The sequence below is a fragment of the Dipodomys merriami genome, unplaced genomic scaffold (assembly GCF_024711535.1).
Source record: "Dipodomys merriami isolate MVZ:Mamm:240054 unplaced genomic scaffold, mDipMer1.0.p SCAF_82, whole genome shotgun sequence".
In the NCBI taxonomy this organism is placed as follows: Eukaryota; Metazoa; Chordata; class Mammalia; order Rodentia; family Heteromyidae; genus Dipodomys; species Dipodomys merriami.
The window spans coordinates 2292159-2315733 of record NW_027206424.1 but is presented as its reverse complement, the minus strand read 5'-3'; the positions used below and the strand labels follow the sequence as shown (position 1 = coordinate 2315733).

At 50.2% G+C, this 23575-nt stretch overlaps 1 protein-coding gene across 2 annotated transcripts; it reads left to right on the top strand.

Annotated features, from left to right (window-relative positions):
* The first annotated feature begins 4830 nt into the window (after positions 1-4830).
* Positions 4831-21222, top strand: Clrn3 (clarin 3). 2 transcript variants are annotated; one of them, XM_070011357.1, is made up of 3 exons: positions 4831-5202; positions 12565-12738; positions 18635-21222. In XM_070011357.1, exons 1-3 carry the CDS (start codon positions 4974-4976, stop codon positions 18904-18906), a joined length of 675 nt encoding a protein of 224 aa, XP_069867458.1. In that variant the 5' UTR covers positions 4831-4973; the 3' UTR covers positions 18907-21222. The 2 variants fall into 2 exon arrangements, with proteins under 2 accessions (XP_069867458.1, XP_069867457.1); XM_070011356.1 differs by having other exon boundaries at positions 12559-12738.
* The last annotated feature ends 2353 nt before the right edge of the window (positions 21223-23575 follow it).

The following is a 23575-nucleotide window of genomic DNA, read 5'->3' as shown; positions in this document are numbered from 1 at the left end:
CTCCCGGCTCCGCTCGGCTCGGGCTCCGGCGGGGGCTCCGGCGGGGGCGGGGCCGTGGCGCTGCGCGGAGCGGGGCGACGCCTGGCGCCCGGCGCGGGGAGCGCAGCCCGCCCGCCCGCCTGCCCGCCCGCCCGCCCGCCCGCTGCAGCTGCGCCCCGCCCGCTGGGACGGCCGCGGACCCTGGGGCACCGGCTCTCTGCAGTCCGCTTACCTGACTGATGCCCCTTTGGGGACGGGGGTCCCTGGCCAGGCCCCTCCGCCTGGACCCTGGCTGATGGGTGCCAAGGTGTCTCAGACCCGAGCCCAGCTGCCCTGAGTGTGATTTACCTTGGGCGGGAGGACTGGAGGGCGGCCATCCTGCCCTGCCCTGCCCTGCCCGGCACACCTGGCTCCCGGGCCCTGCATTCCGGGCTGGGAAAGGCCGCAGAAGGCTGCACAGCTCCCGGGGAATATCTCCTCCAAGGGCAGCCCTGGCGACTCCCGCCAGCTCAGTCCCGACTTTGTTTCCTGATCTGCGCCTCCTCCTCTCATCTCCAGGTCGACTTGCTGCCTGGCTCCTCCATGCATTACCCTGGCACCCACCCATTCCTGACTCGCACCGTCCTCATAGTCTCCTGTGACTGCAGCGCCCCTGAGTTTCGGACCCCTGTTTGGAAGCCTCCCTTCAGAACCAAACTCAAACCTGGGAGGAGGCGCTGCCTGGCTCACCTGCTCCAGCTGTGGCTCCTTGCCCTGAGTGACCCAGCCAAGCTGATTCCTGCTTGGGGCTCTTCCCAGCTTCCTTCCAGTTGCTTCTGGAAGATGGCTCCACACCCCTCCCTGGCTCTCTCTTACTATCCCCATCATAGTTGATTATTTATGGGCTCATTTGCTCCTTTGGTGTCTGCCCAGCCCCTTCTCCTGGCTCCCAGGGCTGGGAACACCACGCAGTCCCCACGCTCCCTGTCCCTTCCCGTGCCAAGAGGTGCTCAGTGGGTGGGAAGGGCGGCAGGTAGCCGTGTGGCCCAAGGCCCAGTGGGGCCTGTCCTGAGTGGGATTGTCCCTCCTGGCAGGGACAGCCCTGGTTGAGTGGCCCAGTGACTTCACACAGCTCTACATTTGCCTGCTAGGGGGGCTGTAAAGGCAGACTTATGTATAACCAGAGAGAGATCACCTCAAAACTCTGATAAGCATGGTTTTGCTTGTTAACACCACAGGGCTGGGGAGGCAGAGACTGTGATCCACCCTGAGAGGAATGATTCGCCTTGTCAGACATCTGCTGTTTTAGAGCACACAGCCTTGGGAACATGAGGAGCAGATGGCTCTGCTCTCCCAGTAATATCCTCCCAGTGGGACCCCAGAGAGTCTTCTAGGAATTAGGCAGCAACCCCAGCATCTTCTAAAGTCTACAGCCCTCACGGCCTAGAGAAGCTTGTAATCCTTACCTCTGGTAAGCCCAAGGTCCCTGTCCACATCAGCCAATTCTCTACATCCCCCACCCCTCAGCCTTGTCTACAAGAACTCCCCCTCCTGCCTGCTCTACTCCTAGCTGTGCAATTCCATTCCATCTGCACATCGCCCCAGGCAGTGTTTCTTGGACTGTTCAGGTCCCTGTAGGTCTGTCACTGTGCTTGAGGACTCTGTCGTTGGTTTCTTTGGGGTGACCTTGTGTTCTCAAGATGAAGGGTTCAATTAGCTGAGGCCAGGTGTGTATGATCTTCAGGATAAGCAAGAAAAGGCAAAATCGTGTGTGTGTGTGTGTGTGTGTGTGTGTGTGAAGCAAATGAGCATTAGCATTTAAGCAATAAGCAGAAACATTTTTTCTTTGTTATAGTTTATTTGTTTCTCTGTTTTTTGTTTGTTTTGCCAGTTAGTATCCTTAGCCCAAAAAAGCTAGCCTAGAACTGGCAATCTTTCTGCATCTACTTCCCTGGAGTTCCAGGCCTACAACACCACAGGCAGATCAAGATCTGTTTGATATTTGCTCTGACCCGGAAGTGTTTCCCCTAGCCATTTCTCCTCTTCCTCAGTGTAACAACCCAGACAGACAACAGTAAAAGTTGACCTTCACCAAATCAACCCTTCCAAATTGCCTCCACCATCATTTCTACTGTTTTTAGTGTATCCTTGGCTTAACCTGTCTGTGCTCTGTTGCAAATAAAGTAAATTCTACTGGGAAAATATTCGAAGATATATGCTTTCTGATTTACTTATCTCCCAGACAAAATCTGTCTGAGTCAAAGCTATGGACCCCATAAACTCATGAAGTGGAATAATTGAAAGTATTACTTCTCTTTACTTTCAGGATTCGCACTCCTCACCTCCTCTATGGAGAGAGCCACACAAACAGTTCATTAGCAGAAATGTTATTATCAAATTACTGAGCTATTGGAGAAAAATCAGGTCTGAATGATTGGCGGGCCACAGAACCATCATCCTTTATAACTTTGTTCAACATCCGTCCCCACAAAGAGATACCAGTCAGCAAGTTATTCTAATCCCCAGAATGTACCAGAAAGAATCACTAATAGTTCCAGGACTTTTAATTTTTGCACCACTCCAATCCTATTCCCTCTTCTTTTTTTCCAAGTTATACCCAAGTACTAACAGTGGTTACTCACTGAAATCGAGAGATCTGACCTTTTGATGGAAGCTTCTTCTACTGGCCCAGAAAAATAGGACAATTACACTTTAGGTCCTCACAATATTTTGATTTTTTGTGGATTGTTTTCTATTGATGAATTATTGGTGTGTGTTGTACAGATCCTAAGGTACCTGTATTGATTAAGGATCACGGCATAACCTAATATTATTCATCCCCTGTCTGTATTCTGGCATTTCTGTCCATCGAATGAATTTTATGCCCCTATTCCTGCCATAGACAACCATTGTTTTGATGCTATCACCATAAATAGTTTATCCAGTTATGGCTTTTCATAGGAATGCCACCATGCCGTACAGTAGACCTTTGATTTCCTCAAATACATGGCTCCAAAGAGTGATACCGAGCATGCTAAAAAGCCAATGTTCAGTTGTGTACTGCAGAAGCTTGGTTCGTTTTTCCCCAAATACTGTCCAACTTACACCACTGGAATCCTCCTCTGCGTACCATATTTTATTTAACATGTTTATGTATGTGTGTGTGTAACCCTGTATATGTTTTCGTATGCTTTTGTAATTTAGATCTAACTTCCACATTCAAGAGAAAACATGCTTCCTTTGTCTCTCTGAGGCTGACTTATTCCCACCTTTCTTTAAATATTTATTTCCTTGTTTTGTAATTATCTGCATGTGTCTCTTCCCCAGGGAAGTTGCTGGATTTAGTCAGTTTGCATTTGTGGCACAAACCTTAATTGGTGCTGAGTAAAGTATTTTTGAATCAGTGAGTTCATACTATACAGAACATCTGTAAGTAATAATTTAAATTTTGTTACATAGGTGCAGAATTGCAACCCGTGTGTAAAGTTACATGGTTGTTGACATTATACTAGTGTAAAAGTGGGGAGCACATACACGTGACGCAGAAGGCTCAAGAAGTGAAACTGAAAGAGCTACATCTTGTTTCCTCAGGCCCCAGCTCTGCTCTCCTGACACAGAGCACGTTACCAGCTCCTCCTGCCTTTCCAGAAGAGCATTAGGTATCTACACACACTGACACACGGATTTCTGCTACCTACACTCTAGTAGATGGATATTTCCCTCACACTAGCTATTTCATTCTTTGAGTCAATATATAGGGATGCATTAAAACTAACTACCAATGCCCTGCACACAGGTCATTTCCAGTTACTTTCTGATAAAAAATGCTGGGAGGAATCTCACCAGCTGAGGCTGCCCACCGGGTGGGCTGGTCTTCTCCATCCCCTCCACTCAGACTCAGAAGCGGACACCACCACTGTGTGCTGCCAGCCTTGCAGGGGGTCCTTCATCCAGTCAGGTGGAGGCCCTGTTCAGCCATCACATCAATGGACAATCAGTGGTAGGGACCGAAAGCTGCCCTTCACAAATACTCAGACGGCCATGTAATCTGAGGGGAAGAGTAAGGCCGGCTGGGTACAGAGCCATCCGCACTCGTCAGTATACAAAGGCCATAAAGCAACGAGCACAAAATGTACTGATTGACCACAGCGGCCGTGTGGTCATTCAAGAACAACGGTTCACTTCCTGCTCTGTAGGCAACAGGGAGTCTGGAACCAGGACGGTCTTCTCGTCTGGCCACTAGCTAACGAGCCAAAGCATCAGGTGCTGAGTTTGAGTCCTGGTCTGTCATTAAAAAAAGGAAAAGGAAAGAAAGAAAAAGGCTTAAAGACCTAAGCAAGAATGTTCAAAATTACTTTATTACCACTACTACTGTTCCTACTATTATTTACGACTTTATTTACCACTACTAATATTTTCTCTGGAAGAGACTATTTGACAGACAAGTCTCCCTGGTAAGGGAGTAAAAGAGGAGCTGTGAGCCAGAGGCTGCGCCAGCCCTTCCTGGCACCCCACAGGACCTGGACAGAGTCTCTGTTTTTCCTTTGCTTTTTCTTCAGCCGGTAAGCAAGGCTGAAGGTGCTGGAGCTTTATTCTGTTGGCTGCTGGGATCAGCACCACACAGGCACGGACCCCGCACGGCGCATCATTTAGGGATTCCAAGTCTGCCCTGGCTCTGTCCTCTGAACTTGCTCCCGTGGGATCACAAAGATTATAAATTAATCGTGTGATTGAGGAAGTCTGGGAGGACCTTGCCTACCCCTGGCTTGCGCTGGTTGGCTGTAACCATAGCAACGTCTCACAGCAGACCAAGGTTCAGTTGCTGCGAATCTTTACGACCAGGTTCATAGTTCAACGTGGAGTAGCATGAGGCTTCCTGTGACGCGTGAGGTTTTATAGTGCACTCCCAAGCGTCCGGCTCCATTCCCCAATCCTAGACACCAAATGGTAAGGTCCAAACACTTCCCAAGAAGATCAAAGGAGCTTCACGCAAAGGAACATCTTTTCCTGAGAAAATGCCCACGACGCAGAAAACGCTGATGTTCTTGGGCAGCTTTGTCACCAGCCTGGGGGCGGTTGTGGTGATCTGCTCAATCCTGGCGACCCAAGCATGGATCACCAGCACCATTGCCTTCTCCGACTCCATCTCCAACGGGAGCCTGACCGTCACCTACGGGCTCTTTCGTGGCAAGAGTGTTCAAGAACTGGATCATGGGCTTAAAGAACTAGACAAAAACTTTGACGGTAAATGAGGAACTAATTTGGATGGGGATTGGGAGAGAGGGTTAAAATTCACATCATCCTATATGTGGGCCCTGTAACTCTTCAAAAGCAATTTCCTTGTATGCGTTGCTAGGCTGAAGGGGTAAGCCTAACTTAGAATTGGAAAACCTATCGTATCATTAGTCATCTTGCTGGGTTTTGCTTATCTAGTACCCTAGTCCTCTAAACAATTCTCACCATGGTTGTGTTTGACTGGTGCCTACTTGTTTATTGACAAGTAATTATGCAAAGCATATGGCAGTACCCAGGTGTGTATTAACTACCAGGAACGGCATTGTTTTAAATGAAGGTGACAGGAAATTTTCTTAGGAAAGGAATACCCTTTCATTACACGATAATCAGATTTTCTCTTTAAAATGAGAATGGGGGGCTGGGAAGGTAGCTCAGTGGTAGAGTGCTTGCCTTGTATGCAAGAGGCCCTGGGTTCGATTCCTCAGCACCACATAAGCAGAAAGGAGCCGGAGAAGGTGCTGTGGCTTAAGTGGTAGAGCTCTAGCCTTGAGCTGAAGAGCTCAGGGACAGCGCCCAGGCCCAGAGTTCAGGCCCCAGGCCCAGAAAAATAAATAAAAATTAATTAATTATTAAATTAAAATAAATTTAAAAATAAATAAAAATAAAATGAGAATGGGTGGAACAATACTTTTTAACTGTATGTGTTATAGGTTTTGAATTAGGGTAGCCACCTCTGTTAAGAATTGCTTAGGGAATGTCTAAGGGGGGTATAACATAGAGCCAGCCAATCTGTAGCTCTTATTTCTCAACTTCATTTCTTTAACCATTTTTGAATTTATATTCTTAGGTCCCAAATATTGCGTTGTTGGTAAGGTGATGACATTTAATTTCTATTATGGTGTATTTTATAGGATCTCTATCTCCCTCTCTCCTCCCCTCCATCTGTCCTTGCTTCCTTGCTTCCTTCCTTTTCTATGCCAGTCCTATGGCCTGGGTGCTGTCCCTAAGCTTTTGGGGTCTAGGGTAGTACTCTACCACTGCAGCTTCCCTTCTGGCTTTTGGGGATTCATTGGAGATAAGTCTCACAGACTATCCTTCCTGGTCTGGCTTTGAACTATGATCCTCAGACCTCAGCCTCCAGACTAGCTAGGATTCAGGAGTGAGACACCAGTACCTGACTCTCAATTTTTTAAAAAATATAATAATGACTTTCAATAAGTAGAAAATCAAAATGGATTGAGAATAGTAAGGTGACTTAGCTCCTTGGCTTTCCAGTTTTGATATCTCCCATTATATTTCCCTATTTGCAGATTGTATAACATGTATGTGGACTTTGTTTTCAGCAATCACTGCAAGAATGGTCAGTTATTAGGTAACCATTGGCTCTTAGCTTACACATAAGCATCCTTATATATCTCATGGAAATGTAATCTTTTTTCATTTTTTTATTGTGAAAATAACATACAGAGGGGTTACAATTACATGGGCAAGGTAATGAGTACATTTCTTATCAAGCATTGTTGCCTCCTCCTTTGTTTCCCCTTCCCATCCCTTCCTATCTCCCCCCTACCCCGTGCCAAAGTTGTAAAGTTCATTTTTCAACATAATGTCTTGTACATCTCATTGTTGCAATGGGTTCACCTGTATCCCTATTTAAACAATTTGTTTTTTTTTTCCTTACCCTCCACAAATTATACCAACATCAAATACAGTGAAAGCAGGGGTTATACCATGGGGAAGGGACATACAAAGCAACAAAGAAATTATCTTATAAATATGCTAGAAACAATCTCATGAAAGAAAAACCATTTGAATACATATCTTAGGGTTAATTTCCCTAACATCAACTTATCTGACCGTTTCTGCTTGTCTCAGACATATACTAGATATTGCAAATAAGGGAAACCAGGGGACCTATATTTCTTTGGGCCTGGCTTACTTCACTTAATATAATTTTTTCCAAGTCTTTCCATTCATGGAAATGTAATCTTTAGTCCTCACAGAGCTAACACTCTGGATTCCAGCTCTAGTTTGCTTATGACTTTGTTAATGAAATGATTTCCTTAAACCCAGAGCAACATGATGTAAATTTGTCTTGCTGACAACATTGAGCGTCACGTCTCCTCCAGGGGTTCGGTGCTCATCTCCTCTGGTATCAGCCCCAGGAGGACAAGGAACACTTGCTTTATAGCAACTGGGAGCTAAGACTTCCAAAGATGGAGCCAACCCTTCCTTAGGTGAATGCACAGCGCTTTCAAAACCAGGAAGTGTACTTGCTTCCGAACCATCTAAAACAGTTTAAGCACGAGACAAGAGCTACAAATGGTCAGTTTCCCTAGTTGATCTCAACTGGAGATCAGTGGCTTCCGTGGAAGTCGGGCCTCCCTCGCTGGGCAGACCAGAGGAGGCCAGGGTCGTTCAGGCCTGGATAGAGGCCTTTTATCACCTGAGTACAGGTGAGTGTGCCATGTCCAAGGGCCATGACAGCTGCAGTTGGCAAAAACTCTGAATGAAGCCATCTTCGACAGCTCAGTCTGAGGGCAAAAGGAGGCCCAGTGTTTGCATCTGTTCTAGAAGGTGGCTGACCATCCAGTCAAGGAAAGGGCCAGGCCATTGCTCAGGGTTGGCATCCTAAAGCCTCAGCGCTCAGAACCACAGGGTCTTCTTGTAGACAGCCGCTGTGAGCGGTGAACTTGGGACCCTTTGTGAGCATTCTCAGGGGTAAGCCATGTTGCCAGGACATCTACCTGGTGATGGTCGCTTGGTAATGATCCTCAGCATTTCCTGGGGGACACCTGTGTGTCCCTGCTGGTATGCCGGGCCACACAGGGCTCATGTCACCAAGGAAATCAGTCCTTGGTAGCTAGATGACATGTGCGCCCGCAGCCTTGCTGTCCCGTAGCGACAGGTCCACTGTTTTTGCGGGATGTTGGCCTCTTGGTGAGAGAGCAATGGGTGTGACCCTCATCCAGCCCTGCTTCATTTCTATGTAGGATCTGCCACACTGCCAGCTTGGGGAAGAGCAGCATGGAGGGACCATGTCTGACTTCAAAGTTCCCAAAGAATCCAGTCAGTCCACCATGGGTCAGCTGACAGGAAGACTAATTGGTTGGCCCCAGGAAGGAAGTTTCCCATTTTTAGCACTGCTCTGCTTGAGGAACTGATAGTCTGAATGTGCTTGGCTAATACCCAGAGGAGAGGTGATCAGTCCTTTTTGCTCAGACCTGAGCACCTTGTTTTCACTACTCCTGAGTTGGAGCAGCTAGCCTCAGCTCAGCTGCTGTGTGAGTGAGGGCCTTGGGCTCTGACAGGCGTTGCACAGAGTTCCAGGCATTGAAAGGCAGAGACCCTCCACCAGCCAAATGCAGGAGCCACGGTGTCTATGTCTCCGTGCTGATCTGCAGAGTCTGTGGGGACTGAGTCCTGGGAAAGGTGTCAGCAGGACATCTGTCTCAGTGGCCATGCTTCACCTCTTCCTTGGGTTCCAATGGATCTCTGTGGCTGTGTAAACAGACTCTTTCGGAGAGGCCAGTCCCTTGACAGCATCCAAGGAGTTCAGCCGGGGCCATTTCCTCCCCTGGGCAGCAATGACACTGTGAGTCACTTGACTTTAGAATATAGCATTCATTGCTGTGGATGTTACTGCAAGCATTGCTCAGCCCAGTTGCTGACCAGGCCCTATATCGTCACAGAATCATTTTGATCAGAAAAGATTTTCTGAGATATGTGTGGTACTGGGGCTCTTCGTTCTGAGTCTCACCATGGTTTGATTGGTCAGCCTGGGATGCTTTGATTCTGTGGGCTGGAGGTAGACAGAACCCCCTGGATGTGTCTGCAGCAGCTCTGTCCTTGGCCTTCCTGGACGGTTTATAACCACCTCTGGGAGTCAGTCCTGTCCTGCTTGTTTTAAAAAGACATTCTCAGGTGATTCTAGGACAGATTGGATCTAATGGGGTTAAGGATCACCAGCCTCACCTTGGCCAAGTGCTTCTGAGCTCCCTGGAGGGGAGCTGCTAGAGGCTAAACTGACAGACAGAAGAGAGCTGTGCACGCACACGTGCAAATGAGCCATGGTGGGCTGGGAGCAGGTGCCGGGACCGCCGGTCTCCGGGGTGTGCTGAGTTAACACGAATTATACTGGTCTCTGCTCTTTGCCAACCCAGCTCATTCTCTGGGAACTCAGTGTGGTGCTATTCCAAATTAACACAAAATAAATCAGCTGCAAAAATGGATGAATTGTGAAGAGAAGGGTGTGTGGGGACCTTTTCCATCCTCACCTGATGCTGTCCTCTGCCCGTGTGCATCAGGGCGCTTTCCTCTGGAGCAGCTGCTAGTCCTTTGCCCTCAAGGGTGTCACCCCATGGCAGGTGGAAAGGACAAGGAGGGAAAATTCCCTGCAGGGCTCAGCGGGGGGGAAACTATCCAAACAGAGGGGACCCCCGCTGGGGCCTCCTGGGAGGGGCCTCAGTCACACAGGGTTCTCTTAGGACCAGGATGCCCTGTGGTAGTAGCGTGAATTCAGGAGCTGTTTGAGGAGGGTCTGGAAGCCGAGGGTGCTGAGGGGATGGATCCCACCTCCCTCCGGGGAGCTGGGTGTCTGGAGTCCGCAGACGGCATGTTCTGCAAGGTCTGCTGGCCCAGAGCTCATCCCTGCAGTCTTGTGTTCCTGGCCCTTTTTTTCCAGCCCACTTGTGAGGTGACAGTCCTCCTTTGGACCCTTGCCTCCCCAGAGAAAGGAAAGGAGCAGCCTGGGTTTGCTAATTTTGCAGACAGCGAGCAGCTGTCAGATGCGATGGAGGTTCATTGTTCTTTCATACTTGCGAACTTTCTCTGTATTTTTGGCTTTCATTGTCTGAGTTCTGAGCGGGAGCTGTCATACCTAGGTGCAGAGAATCTAGAAGGCTAAAGTGCCACTCTCCCAGGCAGCTAGGGAAGCGAAGAACTGTCCCCTTTGTACCTAGGAACGTGTTAAGTCATGAGACTCCAAATGGACACCCTTTTGAAAATCAGGTCAATGAGCTCTGACCGAAAGACAATGCTCCGCTCCATGATCACTTTCTGGTTGAGCAAATCAGAAAAGTAAAATGCTAACTGTTTACAAATAAGCATTCTTTTACCTCTTTCAGTAAGTGTGCGGCAGAAAAATTGGTCTGAGTATTTCAAGGGCTTAGGACATAGGCTCTGAGCCCTCACAAGGTTTCGTTTTCTAAGTATCCAGTTCATCTCCTACATTCCCAGGCTTTACCAAGAAGAGAGCTCCTGTAGTCCCAGACAACTCCGGCTGGGATCTGGAGGCTCCTCTCGGAGCAGCGGGCTATGTAGGGAAGGTGACTTGATGCTTTACTGTCCTGCTTTTTCTGCTCCTTCTTCTGATGTCGCCTTTCTCTAGTTTCAAAGTAAAGTGGGATCAGAGCACTGATTCCCAACTGAACATGTCCACAGAGAAGGGGAGAGAAGCCAAGGACAGACCTAAGGCTGGGTACAGCCTGCTTCCTCTTCCACACCAGCCCAGGGGTGGCCGGTCTGGTTCTGTTTTCAATTCAACACATGCCCACTCTTCTATGTCCTTGTTTGGGGCACAGAGCCTGGACTGCACACAGACTGGAAGCACCTTCCAGGAGTCACCAGCAGACTCTCAGGGCCATCCATGAGGAAGGAGGCCTGGGTAGGCTGAGCTTTGCTCCCAGACTACCCAAGGAGCCAAGTGTTAGTTGCCACCAGTGGGGGAGCCGTCCCCTGCTGCAGAGCTGCTGTTTCTCCTCTCCTGCCACTCTGTCCTCCCTGGGGTCCCAAGGAACATGTGGCCTTGCCTTGCTCATCTTGTGCAAAACTCTTTTCTCCTTATCTTTCCTGCACTGCCTCATTCCCACATTCCCCACTTCCAGCCAGTGGCTTGGTAGTGCCCAGCTCCTGGGGCCTTCCCACTCCACTCCAAGGGGGCTGATTGCTCTCTGATCATGAGAGGACAACTGACCTCCTTCATAGAGACCTGCTGGTTCAAAGGCAAACGTTATTCTGGGGACATTGTTCAAGTGGTAGAGCACCTGCTTAACAAGCACAAGGCCCTGAATTCAAATTCCAATAACACTAACCAATAGCAAATATTAGTGGGGGGGGGGCAGGGTTGGAATCACCTCTGGGAAGCAGCTCTGGCTATTGACCAGGGGTTGGACCCCTCCCCAAAGGAGAGACTCCAAGCTCACCCTGTGTGGCTTCACAGGAGCCTCGGGCCTCGGGGTGCAGGTGTGGGGATGGACTTGGGGTGGACTTGAAGGTGGTGCGGGGAAGGAGAAGGGAGGGCACCTTGCAGAGAGAGGGCACTCACCCAGTGCTGGTACACGGTTCAGACAGGCCTGGTGGTGTTGTCAGCACGCAGCCTGGCCCCGCTGCTTTCTGCTCATTAGAGCTGCTCGGGGCTCAGGATGGGAGTCTTGTCACCCCTGGGGACCTGAGAAATGGAAAGGGGAAGGAAGAGAGTTTGCTTGTTCCTACTCACCCGTACGTGGCTATTGTACCTTGTGATTCCCAGTGCTTTTGTTGGCATGTTACTGTTGGCTCTGAAATCTCTCTCCTAAGTTATTGTTTTGCTGTGTGACTTCATGGACCCTCTCTGGAAGCACTTTATTCAACGTGAAGGCCTGACACACACAAGCCGATGTCTTACAGATGTGTGGCTGGGCTCACAGGAGAGCACACTGCCACATCTGGTCACTTGGGTTGTAGCAAAGGTGTGTGTGCAGGAGACAGATGTTCAGGTGTCCAGATGCTGGTGGCCAGACGCCAGATGTTGCCTAGGACATCTTTGTCATGTTTTCCATGAGCTCACATCCATGGCTGGAATTACTTTGCATTGAAGACACCCACAAACGTCATTTTAGAAAACACTCTTAGCTGAGGATTCACCTGAGGGCCAGATTCCCAGCGCTCTTGGGTTCTCTCTGGAAAGAACTATGCAGCACCTCGGCTTCCACGGACAAGGGTCTTCTCCCATCTCACTGTTAGCCTTGAGTTCCTGTACTCCCTGCGCACCTCCAACCACCCTTCCTCTCCAGGCTGCCCTGGCCCACTGGGTCCCCGCCAAAGCCAAACGCCTGTGCCAGGGGAACTCCCAGAAGCCTATTGGCAAGGCTGAGGGGAAGTTTTGGGTGTTCAGAGGACTTTCCCTGGGGGGCTCATGGTTCTTCTGGTTCAACCACAGTGTCCACGTCTCACTGCAGTGAGCCATGCTGTCCTGCTCCTGAGGGATTCAGAGGTGCCCAGCTTCTCCAACTGACCCAAGTCCTCAAGACAGGGAAGGGGTGGAGGACGCCAGGGGAAGAGTCGAGATGTGCATCTTGTGCTTTACACTCACAAGCGCTGTTTTAGTTTTAGGGGTACTGAGCGACTCTTCACCCAAAACGCTGCACTCAGTGACCATCTTGTTCCTCATCCTCAGTCTGGCGACATCACTGCTCAGCTCGCTGTTCACCCTCTACAACAGCATCAGCAACCCCTACCAGACGTTCCTGGGCCCCGTGGGGGTGTACACCTGGAACGGCCTCAGTGGTGAGCTTCCTTCCACACACAGCCGGGGAGGGGCGGCGGGATGACCCAGCGGCCTCGGCCTGTCCCTCACCTCAGCAGCACGGTCACACCCCGGAGAGCACTGGCCCGCCCCACGGGCCTGCTCCTGTGTGTGGGTGGGGGAGGCGGGGTTTATCTTTGTCAGGCTGCAGTATTTATTTACCAAGTGCCCCTGTAGACAGGATTTGTTCAATCCTACAAGGAGGAGTGGAGTGAGAAGGGGTGTGGAGAGGGATAATGGAGGCGGTCGGAAGGCAAATCATTCACCGGACACACATAGCCAGGCTCTGTGGGATGTGGTGGTGCCTGCCTGTAATCCCAGAGTCAGGAGGATCAGGAGGTTGAAGACACCCAGGCAGTTAATGGGACCTTATCTCAGAAACCAAAGGACCCAGTTATGGCTTAAGTTCTGGAGTACTGGCCTACCATGTGTGAGACCCTGAATTCTACCCAGGACCACAAAAATGGACACTCACATGTACACACCACACACACATGCATGCACACACACGTGCACACATATTATTCACACGTGAACATGCGCACATGTATACACATGTATGCACACCTGGATGCACATATGCTTGTGTGCACACGTATACACACACTTGTTTGCTCTCCTGGCCTTCATATAATGAGTCAGCCCGGACTCACGCCTGGGTGACTGGACCACTGAGCCCAGATGACGTTCGAGGGACAATGGACTAGCACCTTTCTTTCTGCTTCCTGTGTGCTGTTGCTAGGTGATTTGCTTGTTTCATGGGCGGGCTGGGGGTGGAGGAGGGAGTCCAGATGGGAAGCTCTGCTATGACTCACAGCTTTGTTGTCCTTTGTTCTCAGAGGTAGGGTCGTGCTGTACAGCCAAGGCTGGCCTCCAACTCATCGTTCTGTTCCTCCTCTCGAAGGTGGGGATTACAGGGGTGAACTACCCTACCTGGCAGAGTCACGGTATTTCTGACTCTCAGTGGACTTGGCACTGGCCACATCTGCCCGGAGGCAGAGTCAGACAGTGGAGGGTTTCCCTGACAGGAAACCAGGGTTCTAATTCTCCCTCACTTTCTGCTGTCAAAACCTGAACTACTGAAGTGAGGGCCTTCGTGTAAACTTCCAGAACGTGGTATTCCTAGGGCTGTTTTGGGGGCTTATACTCAGGGTCTCATGCTTTCTAGGCTGGTGCTCTACCACTTGAGCCCCACTACCAGCCCTTCTGATTTACTTGCTTTTTCCGGTAGAATCTCATATTTTTGTCTAGGGAAGACTGTTATCCTCCTCTTTACAGCCTCTTGAATGGCTGTGATTACAGGATGTGTCCCCACATACCCAGTTTGTTTGTTGAGATGGGTTCTTGATAACTTTAGCTTTAATCATGATCCAATCACCATGCAATTGCCATCTTGGTGGCTCAGGCCACCACGCCTGTCCCTCCACAGTGCATTTTAACCCAAGCCAGATACTTCCAAGCACAGCAAAGACGCTCAGAATCTTGAGGTGTTGGGAGACATCGGGGAGAGGGCACAGAGCACAGGTGGCTGAGGGAGGGACATTTCCAAGTTCCTGTGGAAGGTCACTGAACGTGGGTTTGAAGTATCAGAGCCTGCCCCAGCCCAGCCCAGGCAAAAGGACAAGGGTCAAAACGCCTCCTCTGTATCCTGGGATGGGCTAAGCCTGCCACATGGTCATGCTACATGTTCACACCTCCGCTCCAGGATCTGGAAGACAGGGTGGCTCAGTCACGTGCAAATATGACTGGCTTTTTCCCCTCCTTCCCTCCCTCCCTCCCTCCCTCCCTCCCTCCCTTCCTCCCTTCCTTCCTTCCTTCCTTCCTTCCTTCCTTCCTTCCTTCCTTCCCTCCTTCCCTCCCTTCCTCCTTCCCTCCCTTCCATCTTTCTCTTTCTTTTTTCTCTTTCTCTCCAATTCTCCATTCTCTGCCTTCCTCCCTCCCCTTCCCTCCTTCCCTCCATCTTTCCCTCCCTCCCTCCCATCTTTCTCTTTTTTCTTTTTCTCCTTCAATTCTCCTTTTTCTCCCTCCCTTCTTTCCTTCCTTCTTTTCTTCCTCCCTCCCTCTTTCCCTCCCTCCCTCCCATCTTTTTCTCTATCTTTCATTCTTTTTCCTTTCTCTCCTTCAATTCTCCATTCTCTCCTTCCTTCCTTCCTTCCTTCCTTCCTTCCTTCCTTCCTTCCTTTCTTCCTTCCTTTCTTCCCCTTCCCTTCCTCTTTCCCTCTCTCCCTCCCTTCTTCCTTCTCTCCCTCCCTTCCTTCCTCACCAGAGGTAGAAACAAATCCCCCAATCTCATGGCATCCTCCATGGGGCATGCATGGTGGCCAGGCTCTTCGCATCTCACAGTGGGCTGAGCGCAAGGCCCAGGGCCTTGCTTACCAGTCCAGCCATGTGCCCCCCCGCCCCCCCCCCCACCCCCAGGGCAGGGGTCAGGCTCCACACTACTGTTGTGCTGGTCAACTAAATTAAAGACAAATTGTCACTACTCCCTGCCAGGATCAATGCAGATTATTTCCCTCATTTGCTCATGTAATAAGAACCTACCATGACTGGTAGCTCAGGCATCCTTGGACTCAGGGTCTGGGCCCCTGTCACGGTTCTCTCTGTCACTCCAATCTTCACTTCCCCGGCATTATCTGTATTGCGTGGCCCACTCCATCCTCTTCAACATCAGAGGGCTGCCAGCCACCCTGGGCAGGTCCAGGAAGACAAACTGTCATTTCTCCATAGTTAAGAGAGCCCTGGGCCCAGTTCTTGGTGGACTGGCTCTCCCTCCCCAGCCCTGGAGTATTCTCCAAGGCTGGCATGGCCGAGCTGACCAATAGGGTGTACAGAGGGATGCTGGAGGCTGAAGAGGAAAAGCAGGAGCCGGTGCAGAGCCAGCCCTGTGCCAGTGCTCTGTCCACATCTGTGGACAGCATTTCCCTCCCAGCTGTAGCTCCAGGCTCTCTTTGCCTCAGCAGAGTAAGGGCTGACTTTACTCATGGCCGTGGCCCCATTCATGTTTTTGGAGGAAACTATGGGGGATTGGGGGGGGTGGGGAGCTTTCCCTCAGCCCCTCCCACCGAAGAACTATACAGCTATGGAGCGGATTTCTGTCACATTCCTTCCAGCCTTAGGGACAAGTCCTAACACCAACAGAGGCTGAGCGATGGGCGGGAAAACTATCTGAGATTGACTTGGAAGGAATGGATTTGCCTTTTGACCAGAGCCTGGAGAAAGCCTCTCTCCAGGGTGGGGCTGGCTGGGAAGATCCTATGGCTACCCAGCATGATAAGCCAGACTTTCCTTCAGTTTGTCCTCAGGGACCTCAGGTTTCCTTGACTCTCTCTGTGGGCACGGGAGATCGTGGAAACTCTGTTTGCGGGAGGCGGAGGCTGCCGAGGAGCTCAACCCAGGCTGCCACCGCACATGCTGGCCAGGAGACGCTGTGGCTGAGCGGAGGCCGGGCTGGGTTAGCCTGGCTCACCTGAGTCCCGGGGAAATACTGTGAACCCTGACGACCTGGCTTTGCACGTGATCTCCTGGGCTGGTGGATGATAGACAGGCAGGGTCCACAGGGCAGAAGAGGACGAAAAAGCAACAGTGCCATCCTCCAGGCCTCATGCCCTCGGACCCTAGCTTGGCTCTGCATCACACCAGCCCGGTGTGGCAGGCCCCGCCCACCGGGACCTCTCTATAGAACCAGAGAGGATGCTGGAGCTAGAGTGAACTTCACAGATAGAAAGCACAGAAGCTGGTCACGTGACCCACAGGACAATGGTGGTATCCCCTTCCAGAGACCCTTGGCCTCTTTCAGCCCCCAGAACCCTTCAGTCCCAGCCGGAGGCTTTGTACAGGTGGAGGCTCCAGGTGTCCATCAGCACCCCGTGCTGCCATGCGCACGCCCCTCCTGAGGGCCATCAAAGCTCAGGGCAGCCTGCTTTGCACGCGGGTATTAATCCTGTTTCATCCCAGTCCTCTATGATTAAGCTTTTATAGGAAACATCACAAGGAAAAAGAATGAAGGATAATGAAGGCAGGTTGGCGCCTGGGAGCATCAGAGGACGGAGCTTTTGTTCATGCAAATGATGAAGAAATAAAACCACTATTCTGAAGATGAGGCCTATCATCTAGGCCTGTTAAAATGTCCTCTCACACAAAGCCCCTCTAATTAGGGCGCTTGGAGAACCGTGGGGGAACGTCCCTGCATTTGCAGTAGACACCAGGGCGTCCACAGAGCGCGGAACACAGAGCATTCTGTCGTGTCAGCAGATGAGGGGTCCCGAGGGACATCTGGCCCGAGATTCCTGATGGGAATCTGTCTCCTGGGCCAGGCGGCTAATCTGCCCGAGCATCCGAACCCTCCCCTTCAGTCCAAACCCTTTAACAACAGCTTTACTGAGATACATCCACTGAGTCCCCCCATTTACAGAGCATGAGAGAAGTTTCCCAGGGCCTCCTTGAACATGGGAAAACCTTAGCCAGTCAATGATAGAACACTTTCACCAATTTAAAAAGATAGCCTATGCCCTTCCATTGTTACCGCTCTTCAGAATAGCTTCCACCTTGACCGACCATGAATCTACTTTATTGTAGAGCCTTTATTTTGGGGAGGGGTGAGGGCAGGAGGTGATATTGGGGTTTGATCTCATGTAGAGCTATGGTCCTATGCTGAGCCATATCTCTAGCCATTTTTTCCTTGTTTCTGGGCCTGGGGCTTGAACTCAGGGCCTGGGAGCTGTAACAGAGCCTCTTTCTGCTCAAGGCTAGCACTCTACCACTTGAGCCCCACCACTACTTCCGCCCTTCTCTGAGTCGTTTCCCTGCTTGGGCTGGCTTTGAACTGTGATCCTCAGATATCAGCCTCCCAAGTAGCTAGGATTATAGGTATGAGACACTGGCACCCAGCCTTCTTTATCTCTAGCCTTTTTGTGCACTGGTTGGTCTTGCTTTCTGCCCAGGTGTATGTGCCAACTCTCAGTCTGCCTATTCTAACCTTTTTGTCCACCTGGGATTCTAGCTGTGAGCCATCACACCCAGCTTCTTTCCACTGAGATGAAGTCATGAAGGCTTTTCTGCTAGAGGCTTGTCCTAAAACTGTCCATTCTCTTGATCTCAGCCCCAAAGCTAGGATGGTAGTATCACATCACCCTTCCCAACTTTGAGTTGAGAAGAAGGCTCATGAACTTTTCTGCCTTGGCTGGCCTTGAACTGTGATACCCCATTCCCAGCCTTCCAAGTAGCAAGGATGACAGGCACAAGCCACCGGTGCCTGGCTTGTACATCTTTCTTGGCTACTGGCTATCAACTACTTAGACAGAATGAAACGTGAGCTCTTGAGCTGCCGTTCAGGGCTCTCCAGGGCTGACCTGTCTATTCCCAGTGCTTAGGGCCGCATGGCCTCTTGCTGTCTGCTCAGTGGCCCAGGAGGCTCCTGCATGCTTTTGTGGAGGCTGCTACTTTCGACTGCAGTGCTGCTCCTTCCTCAGCCTTTCTGAGTCTTGTTCCTCATTCAGACCGCCCTAGATGCTCGCCCTGTTGAGGCTGTGTTCCCTCATTGACTTGATCATTCATTCAGCACACTTTCCACCTGCATCACCTTAGGAAGTGAGCTATTGGGTAGACCAGCTGTCTGGCAGTACTTGCACAAAGGACTGAGCCCCAAGATTTGTCCTTGGTCAGATAATGCCCTGCACAATCTTCAATATATCAAAGCTTAGAATCTAGTTTGTGTCTTACATTTTTTTATTACATTCTCCCCAAGACTTGATAGGGTATAAAACCCAGGTAGATATTGAACAAATGCCCATGGGTTACATGTTCCATTAAGCAAACCAGTGGCACTAACAAAGATCAACGCACCTCTAAGTTGTTAATGAAACTCAATGTTCCTTTCAGCATCCTTCGTTTTCCTGACCATGATCCTGTTTGTGGGGAACACAGACTCCAATCATCTTTCTGAGGAATTGTCCCAGAGGCTTTATCCAGCCATGATACTTGGTGGGACCGCCCACACGTATGGATATTCATTTTGGCTCATATTCCTTGTCATACTTCTAAATATAGTCACCGTGGTCATCATTGTATTTTACCAGAAAGCTCGATACAAGCAGAAGCAAGAGCAGAGGAAGCCAATGGAATATGCTCCCAGGGATGGCATTTTATTCTAATCCTACCTCCTGCCGCTCTGCCGCGGATCTGTTCTGCTCCAGGAGCAGACGCCAGTTCACGTCTTTGGACAATCAGTGTGGGAAAATGACTGTCATTTGTAATAGTTGGGTTTTGTTCTTTAATGTTGTGGTATGTGCTCTTCCTAGATGTTCTTTGTACCTGTCTTCACAGATGTCCCCTTGGAGAGGGAATCCCACGAGGGGAGGTGGGTCGCTAGGCTAGGCAGTGTTCCAAGAGGGACTCATTAGGGGCCTGTGGGCCATTCTGAACTCTCCCTATCTAAAATAAAAAGGGGTTGTGTTCTTCCCCCTTCCTTTGACTGGCTCCAAGCGCTCCTCCCTGTGATCCTATTGTCCTCCGGAGTGACCAGCCATCTTTATTCGACTCAGTGAACAGGCCTCTGGGAACAGAGGGATTCAGAACTTGTCTTCACAGGCCGGTGGTTGGAGCAAAACGTAACGACACAGGAGGAACTGACCTGCCTCTCTGGGTTCTCAGTCGCTGTCATGTAACTTAAAACCGGTAGCAGCTCAAAGAGTTGAGAGGTGGCCCTCAAATCTATTTTTATGGTTCCAAGTGTGTCTTTTGCAAGGAAGAGGTTAGAAGTGAGAGGACTGGGGAGCAATACAAATTACAGCTCCATGTGCTCTCTATTAAAGAGCACACTACTACACTTTTGGTTTAAGTTGATTCCGATGAATTCAGTCAAAATGGAAATAGAACATTTCAGCACAGTGTAGCAAACACCCACCAACCAGTCCTCAGCTTAGTTACTGCAGTGTAGATGGAAGGGCAGTAGCCCGCAGGGAGCATGGAACCTGTCAGCAGATTCCAGCCTGGCCGGAGGCCAAGGAAGAAATGGCTCTGATCATCGTGGCTTGCTGACATTCATCACCCGAGTGAGAGCCGGGCACACGTGAACTTGGTCATTGGGAAGTTCTCCAAGAACAGGTTGGATGAAACAGATTCACAGTTTTTTCTGAGAAGGTGGCTAGACAACCAGGAACGTAGGAAAAAAAAAAAACACAAAACCACCAACGTGTAGTCTGTGTATTTGCCAGAAGATCACTCTGAGAATCCTTGGGGTTCGACTCTTCCGTGAGTTAGCTGGGTTGGTTCCGGACATTGGCAGGATGGGGAAGTAATCATCTTTCAATCTTTCATGACTCGGTGGGACCAGGGCCCAAACAAACAGATTCCCTGGTGCCATTGGCAGCACGGCTACTCTTTCAGCGTGGACTGGACCATTCCTGAAGTTCTCAGGACAGATAACTTTATCACTTGTTATTTTCCAATAATCTGTCTTAGAATTTTGCTCTGGGCAGGGGAGGGGGAGTCTGTGATGTGGCCAGCACTGTGCGAACCTGAATGTTTGCATTCCTAGACTTGACTGTCAACAGAGGAGGCTGACGTCCAACACGCAATTACTCAAGTCCAATTAAAGTGAAGATTTGGGGTTGTGGTGTAGCTCTGTAGCAAAGCCTTGGCCTGGCACGTATGAGGCCTTGAGTTCCATCCTCAGCACTCAAAACCGAGCAGAAGAACAAAACTAATGAGCACAGTCCCTTGGTTACCACATCTAAAAGTCCTACCAATTCAGGGTCACTCAAAAACTTACACAAGTTAGAACATATATTCCAAAAATCTGGTAACCAGCAGTCAACCTTTGCTAAGTTTGTTGTGTTCACAGCCATTTGTACTCTTCGAAGGTCTGGTTGGGGGTCGGATTTTGAGAGCTTGGACAGGTGGTGAGGAGAAAGGCACGTGTCTACTCATCCCAGCATCTGGGCAGAGCTGGTTTCCTGAGGAACAAACTGGCCATGGTGACCTCCAAGGAAGGAACCACTGGAAACAAGGGAACCAGCGAAATGGAGCTCTGTTTTGCAAATCAGGAGATGGAGGGAATGTCTTCTTCCCTGTGCTTGACCGTAGGAGTCAATAAAGTTGCCTGTGTGCTTACAAGAAAACTTGGTAAGCAAGGACTGAGTCTTTGTAGAGTTTGCAGTGGTGAAGGGATTTTCCCCACCAGGAGATGGCTCCTCCCATGGCGTACAAATAGAAATATGTGCACAGTGCCCACCCTTGCCAGGTGCCAGTAACAGACAGCCCAGCTCCTGCAGGCCTGTCCCACTGGCACCCCATCAGCAGCACTGGACCCCCTCACTGGGTGGGCTTGAGGGGGCAGTCCCCGTACTGCTCAAAGACCGCCCATGTGGAGCATCTTCCTGTACGTTCCGTCATTCAGATGCTTCTGTGCTGATGTGTCACATCTTTTATTGCCTGTGTTTTCCAATAAAAAGTGGTTTGCTTGTGGAGATTGAAGTTTTTTTTTTTTTTAACGTGTTCTAGACACTTCTCCGGCAGATAAGAAGCCTGTGGTCATCTCCTTCATCTTAACAGTGCTTTGCAAAGGGCAGACATCAGTGATTCATTCAAAATCCCTTTTATCACTTTTTTTTTTTTTAAAGAAAAATGCTCCTTCTCTTACATTTCTAGACTAGATCCACTTGAAGCTCATCTTCACGAGATCTGAAGTTGCCCACAGAGGGAGACTAGATCAGGGTCATCCCAGGACCTCCAAATAATTCACATGGTCCTGTTACCATACGCCAGTCACAGTGTTCATCTACGTGTGAAAATACATAAGAGAAAGTATCATGCCCAGTGACTTTGTAAAAGTGTGTAGGTTTTTAAGAAATCAAGCTGTTACCCTGTGTGTGACGGAGCGGCTCCTCGGTGACCTGAAGTTAGAAAGCTGTAGGGGAGCATCTCCCCCCACCCCCCGTGCACCTTGCTGCCCTCATTAGAATTGTCATCTCACTATCCCAGGAGTTAGGAGGGACAGCACCCGGTCCCCTCGGGTGTGGCTGGAAGCCGGCGGCACCTCTGTGACCCTTGGGTGAACGGCACAGTGGAGTCACCGGTGCACTCCAGACCCCGGCACCCGGCGGAAACTGTGAGGAGAGGTTGGTGTCACTGTTCTTGGCGGCCGCAGGCCACGGCTCCCTTCGTTGGTTCTCTAGCCCAGCCAGCCTAGACAGAGGAGTGGAGCCCAGGTAGTCAGGCTGGCAAAGGACACCACACAGCCCAGACCGGTCCCTGGGCCTTTTCCAACTGGATTTGACCAGTTCCACAAGCACTTCCTGCTCATGCAAGTTGCTCTTCCTGCCAGGGAGCATCCTCCTTTTCCACCTAGTGTGGAAGTGGAGTGAAGCGCCCGAGTCTTTGTGGGGGTGCTTGGGCTGGGGTCCTCATGCGTCAGACCCACTTGAGTGCGGGGCAGATGCAGAGGTTATCAGCCCAGCTCTGTGTGGTGACAGGCTGTGTGGTGGTCTTGTGGGGCCATTCACATGGAAAGGGGCCGTTGCTCAGGAAGAGGCTCAATGTTTCCAGTGCATCCTGGAACAATCTTTGGCACTTGCCAAAAACACCAAGGGGAACCTCCAGAAAACGTGTTTGGGGAGCCTTAAAACAGAAGGCTGTAGTTGGGTGTCGGTGTCACACACCTGTAATCCCAGCTGCTCAGGAGGCTGAGAACCATGGTCTGAGGTCAGCCAGGGCAGACAGTTCCTAAATCTGGAACTAATCTCTCTGCCTAATCTCTCTGCCTAATCATCAAAAAGTCAGAAGTAGAGCTATGGTTCGAATGGTCAGGCATCACCTTGAGTGGGGAAAAAAAAACAAACACAAAACACTAAGCAAATGTGGGGGGCCTGAGTTCAAGCCCCAGGACCAGCAAAACAAGAAAAAGAAGGAGGAAGAGGAGGAGGACGAGGACGAGGAGGAAGTGGAGGAGGAGGAGGAGAAGGCTGTCAAGTGCTTAGGGCACTGGTTTACTGCGCCTGCGTGGAGGAGAGCTCGAAGGGGCGCATTAGGACAGCACGGGAAGGAGCAGTGGCTAAGAACGCGGCACCGGTCAGCTGCTAGAGCCCCCAGCTCGCTCCCTTACTCAGGTTCTGCCTCAGTTTCTCAGCTGCCTGAAGATTTTGAACAAAAATGATGGCCTCAGAATTTTGGGCAAGCCCTAATTTAAAATGGTTTTAGAAAAAGAATTTGTATCCATGGAAATCTTCAGATTATGAAAGTTTCATTTTAAAAATATTTAAAGTTTAGTAGAAAGGAAATATGTTGGTAGAAATGCATTGGATTTTATAATCACTTGCTTTAAATAAACTACTTCAGTTTTTTATTTTGTTGTAAAGATGCTGTACAGAGGGGTTACAGTTGCATGAGTAAGGCAGTGAGCATTGCTACCCCTTCCCTTGTTGTTCTTCCTCTATCCCATAAACTACTGCACGCTTTCTGATCCCTTCCTGCCCCTGGGTCAACTTCCTGCCTCTGCCCCCAGGGGACTGACCCATATCCGGTTCTCCAGAGGCGTGCCATCTCCAGACACGCCTTGGGTTCACGCAAGTCGCCGTGGATGAAAAGAGTCATCCAGGACACAGCCCATGGGCATCGTCACCAGCTGAACTCTGTACCTGTCACGGCATTTCACCAGATCTTCCCAGTGAAAGCACACTGGGCTTTATTATGAATCCACTTTATAGATGAGCCACGAAGGCGTAGCTTAGCTGACTACCCTAAGAGTCATTCCACAGCAAGGGCGGGGCTCTGGACCCCTACCAGCCCAGTTTTCCCGGGTCATGTGTCCGGGTCCAGTAACCC

What these genes read in the sequence shown, in the direction of transcription:
- Clrn3 (XM_070011356.1), top strand. Translation starts at nt 4,974, where the DNA reads ATGCCCACGACGCAGAAAACGCTGATGTTCTTGGGCAGCTTTGTCACC. An exon ending in ACTAGACAAAAACTTTGACG is followed by an intron (nt 5,203 to 12,558) that starts GTAAATGAGGAA and finishes GCGCTGTTTTAG; the next exon opens with TTTTAGGGGTACTGAGCGAC. An exon ending in CACCTGGAACGGCCTCAGTG is followed by an intron (nt 12,739 to 18,634) that starts GTGAGCTTCCTT and finishes TGTTCCTTTCAG; the next exon opens with CATCCTTCGTTTTCCTGACC.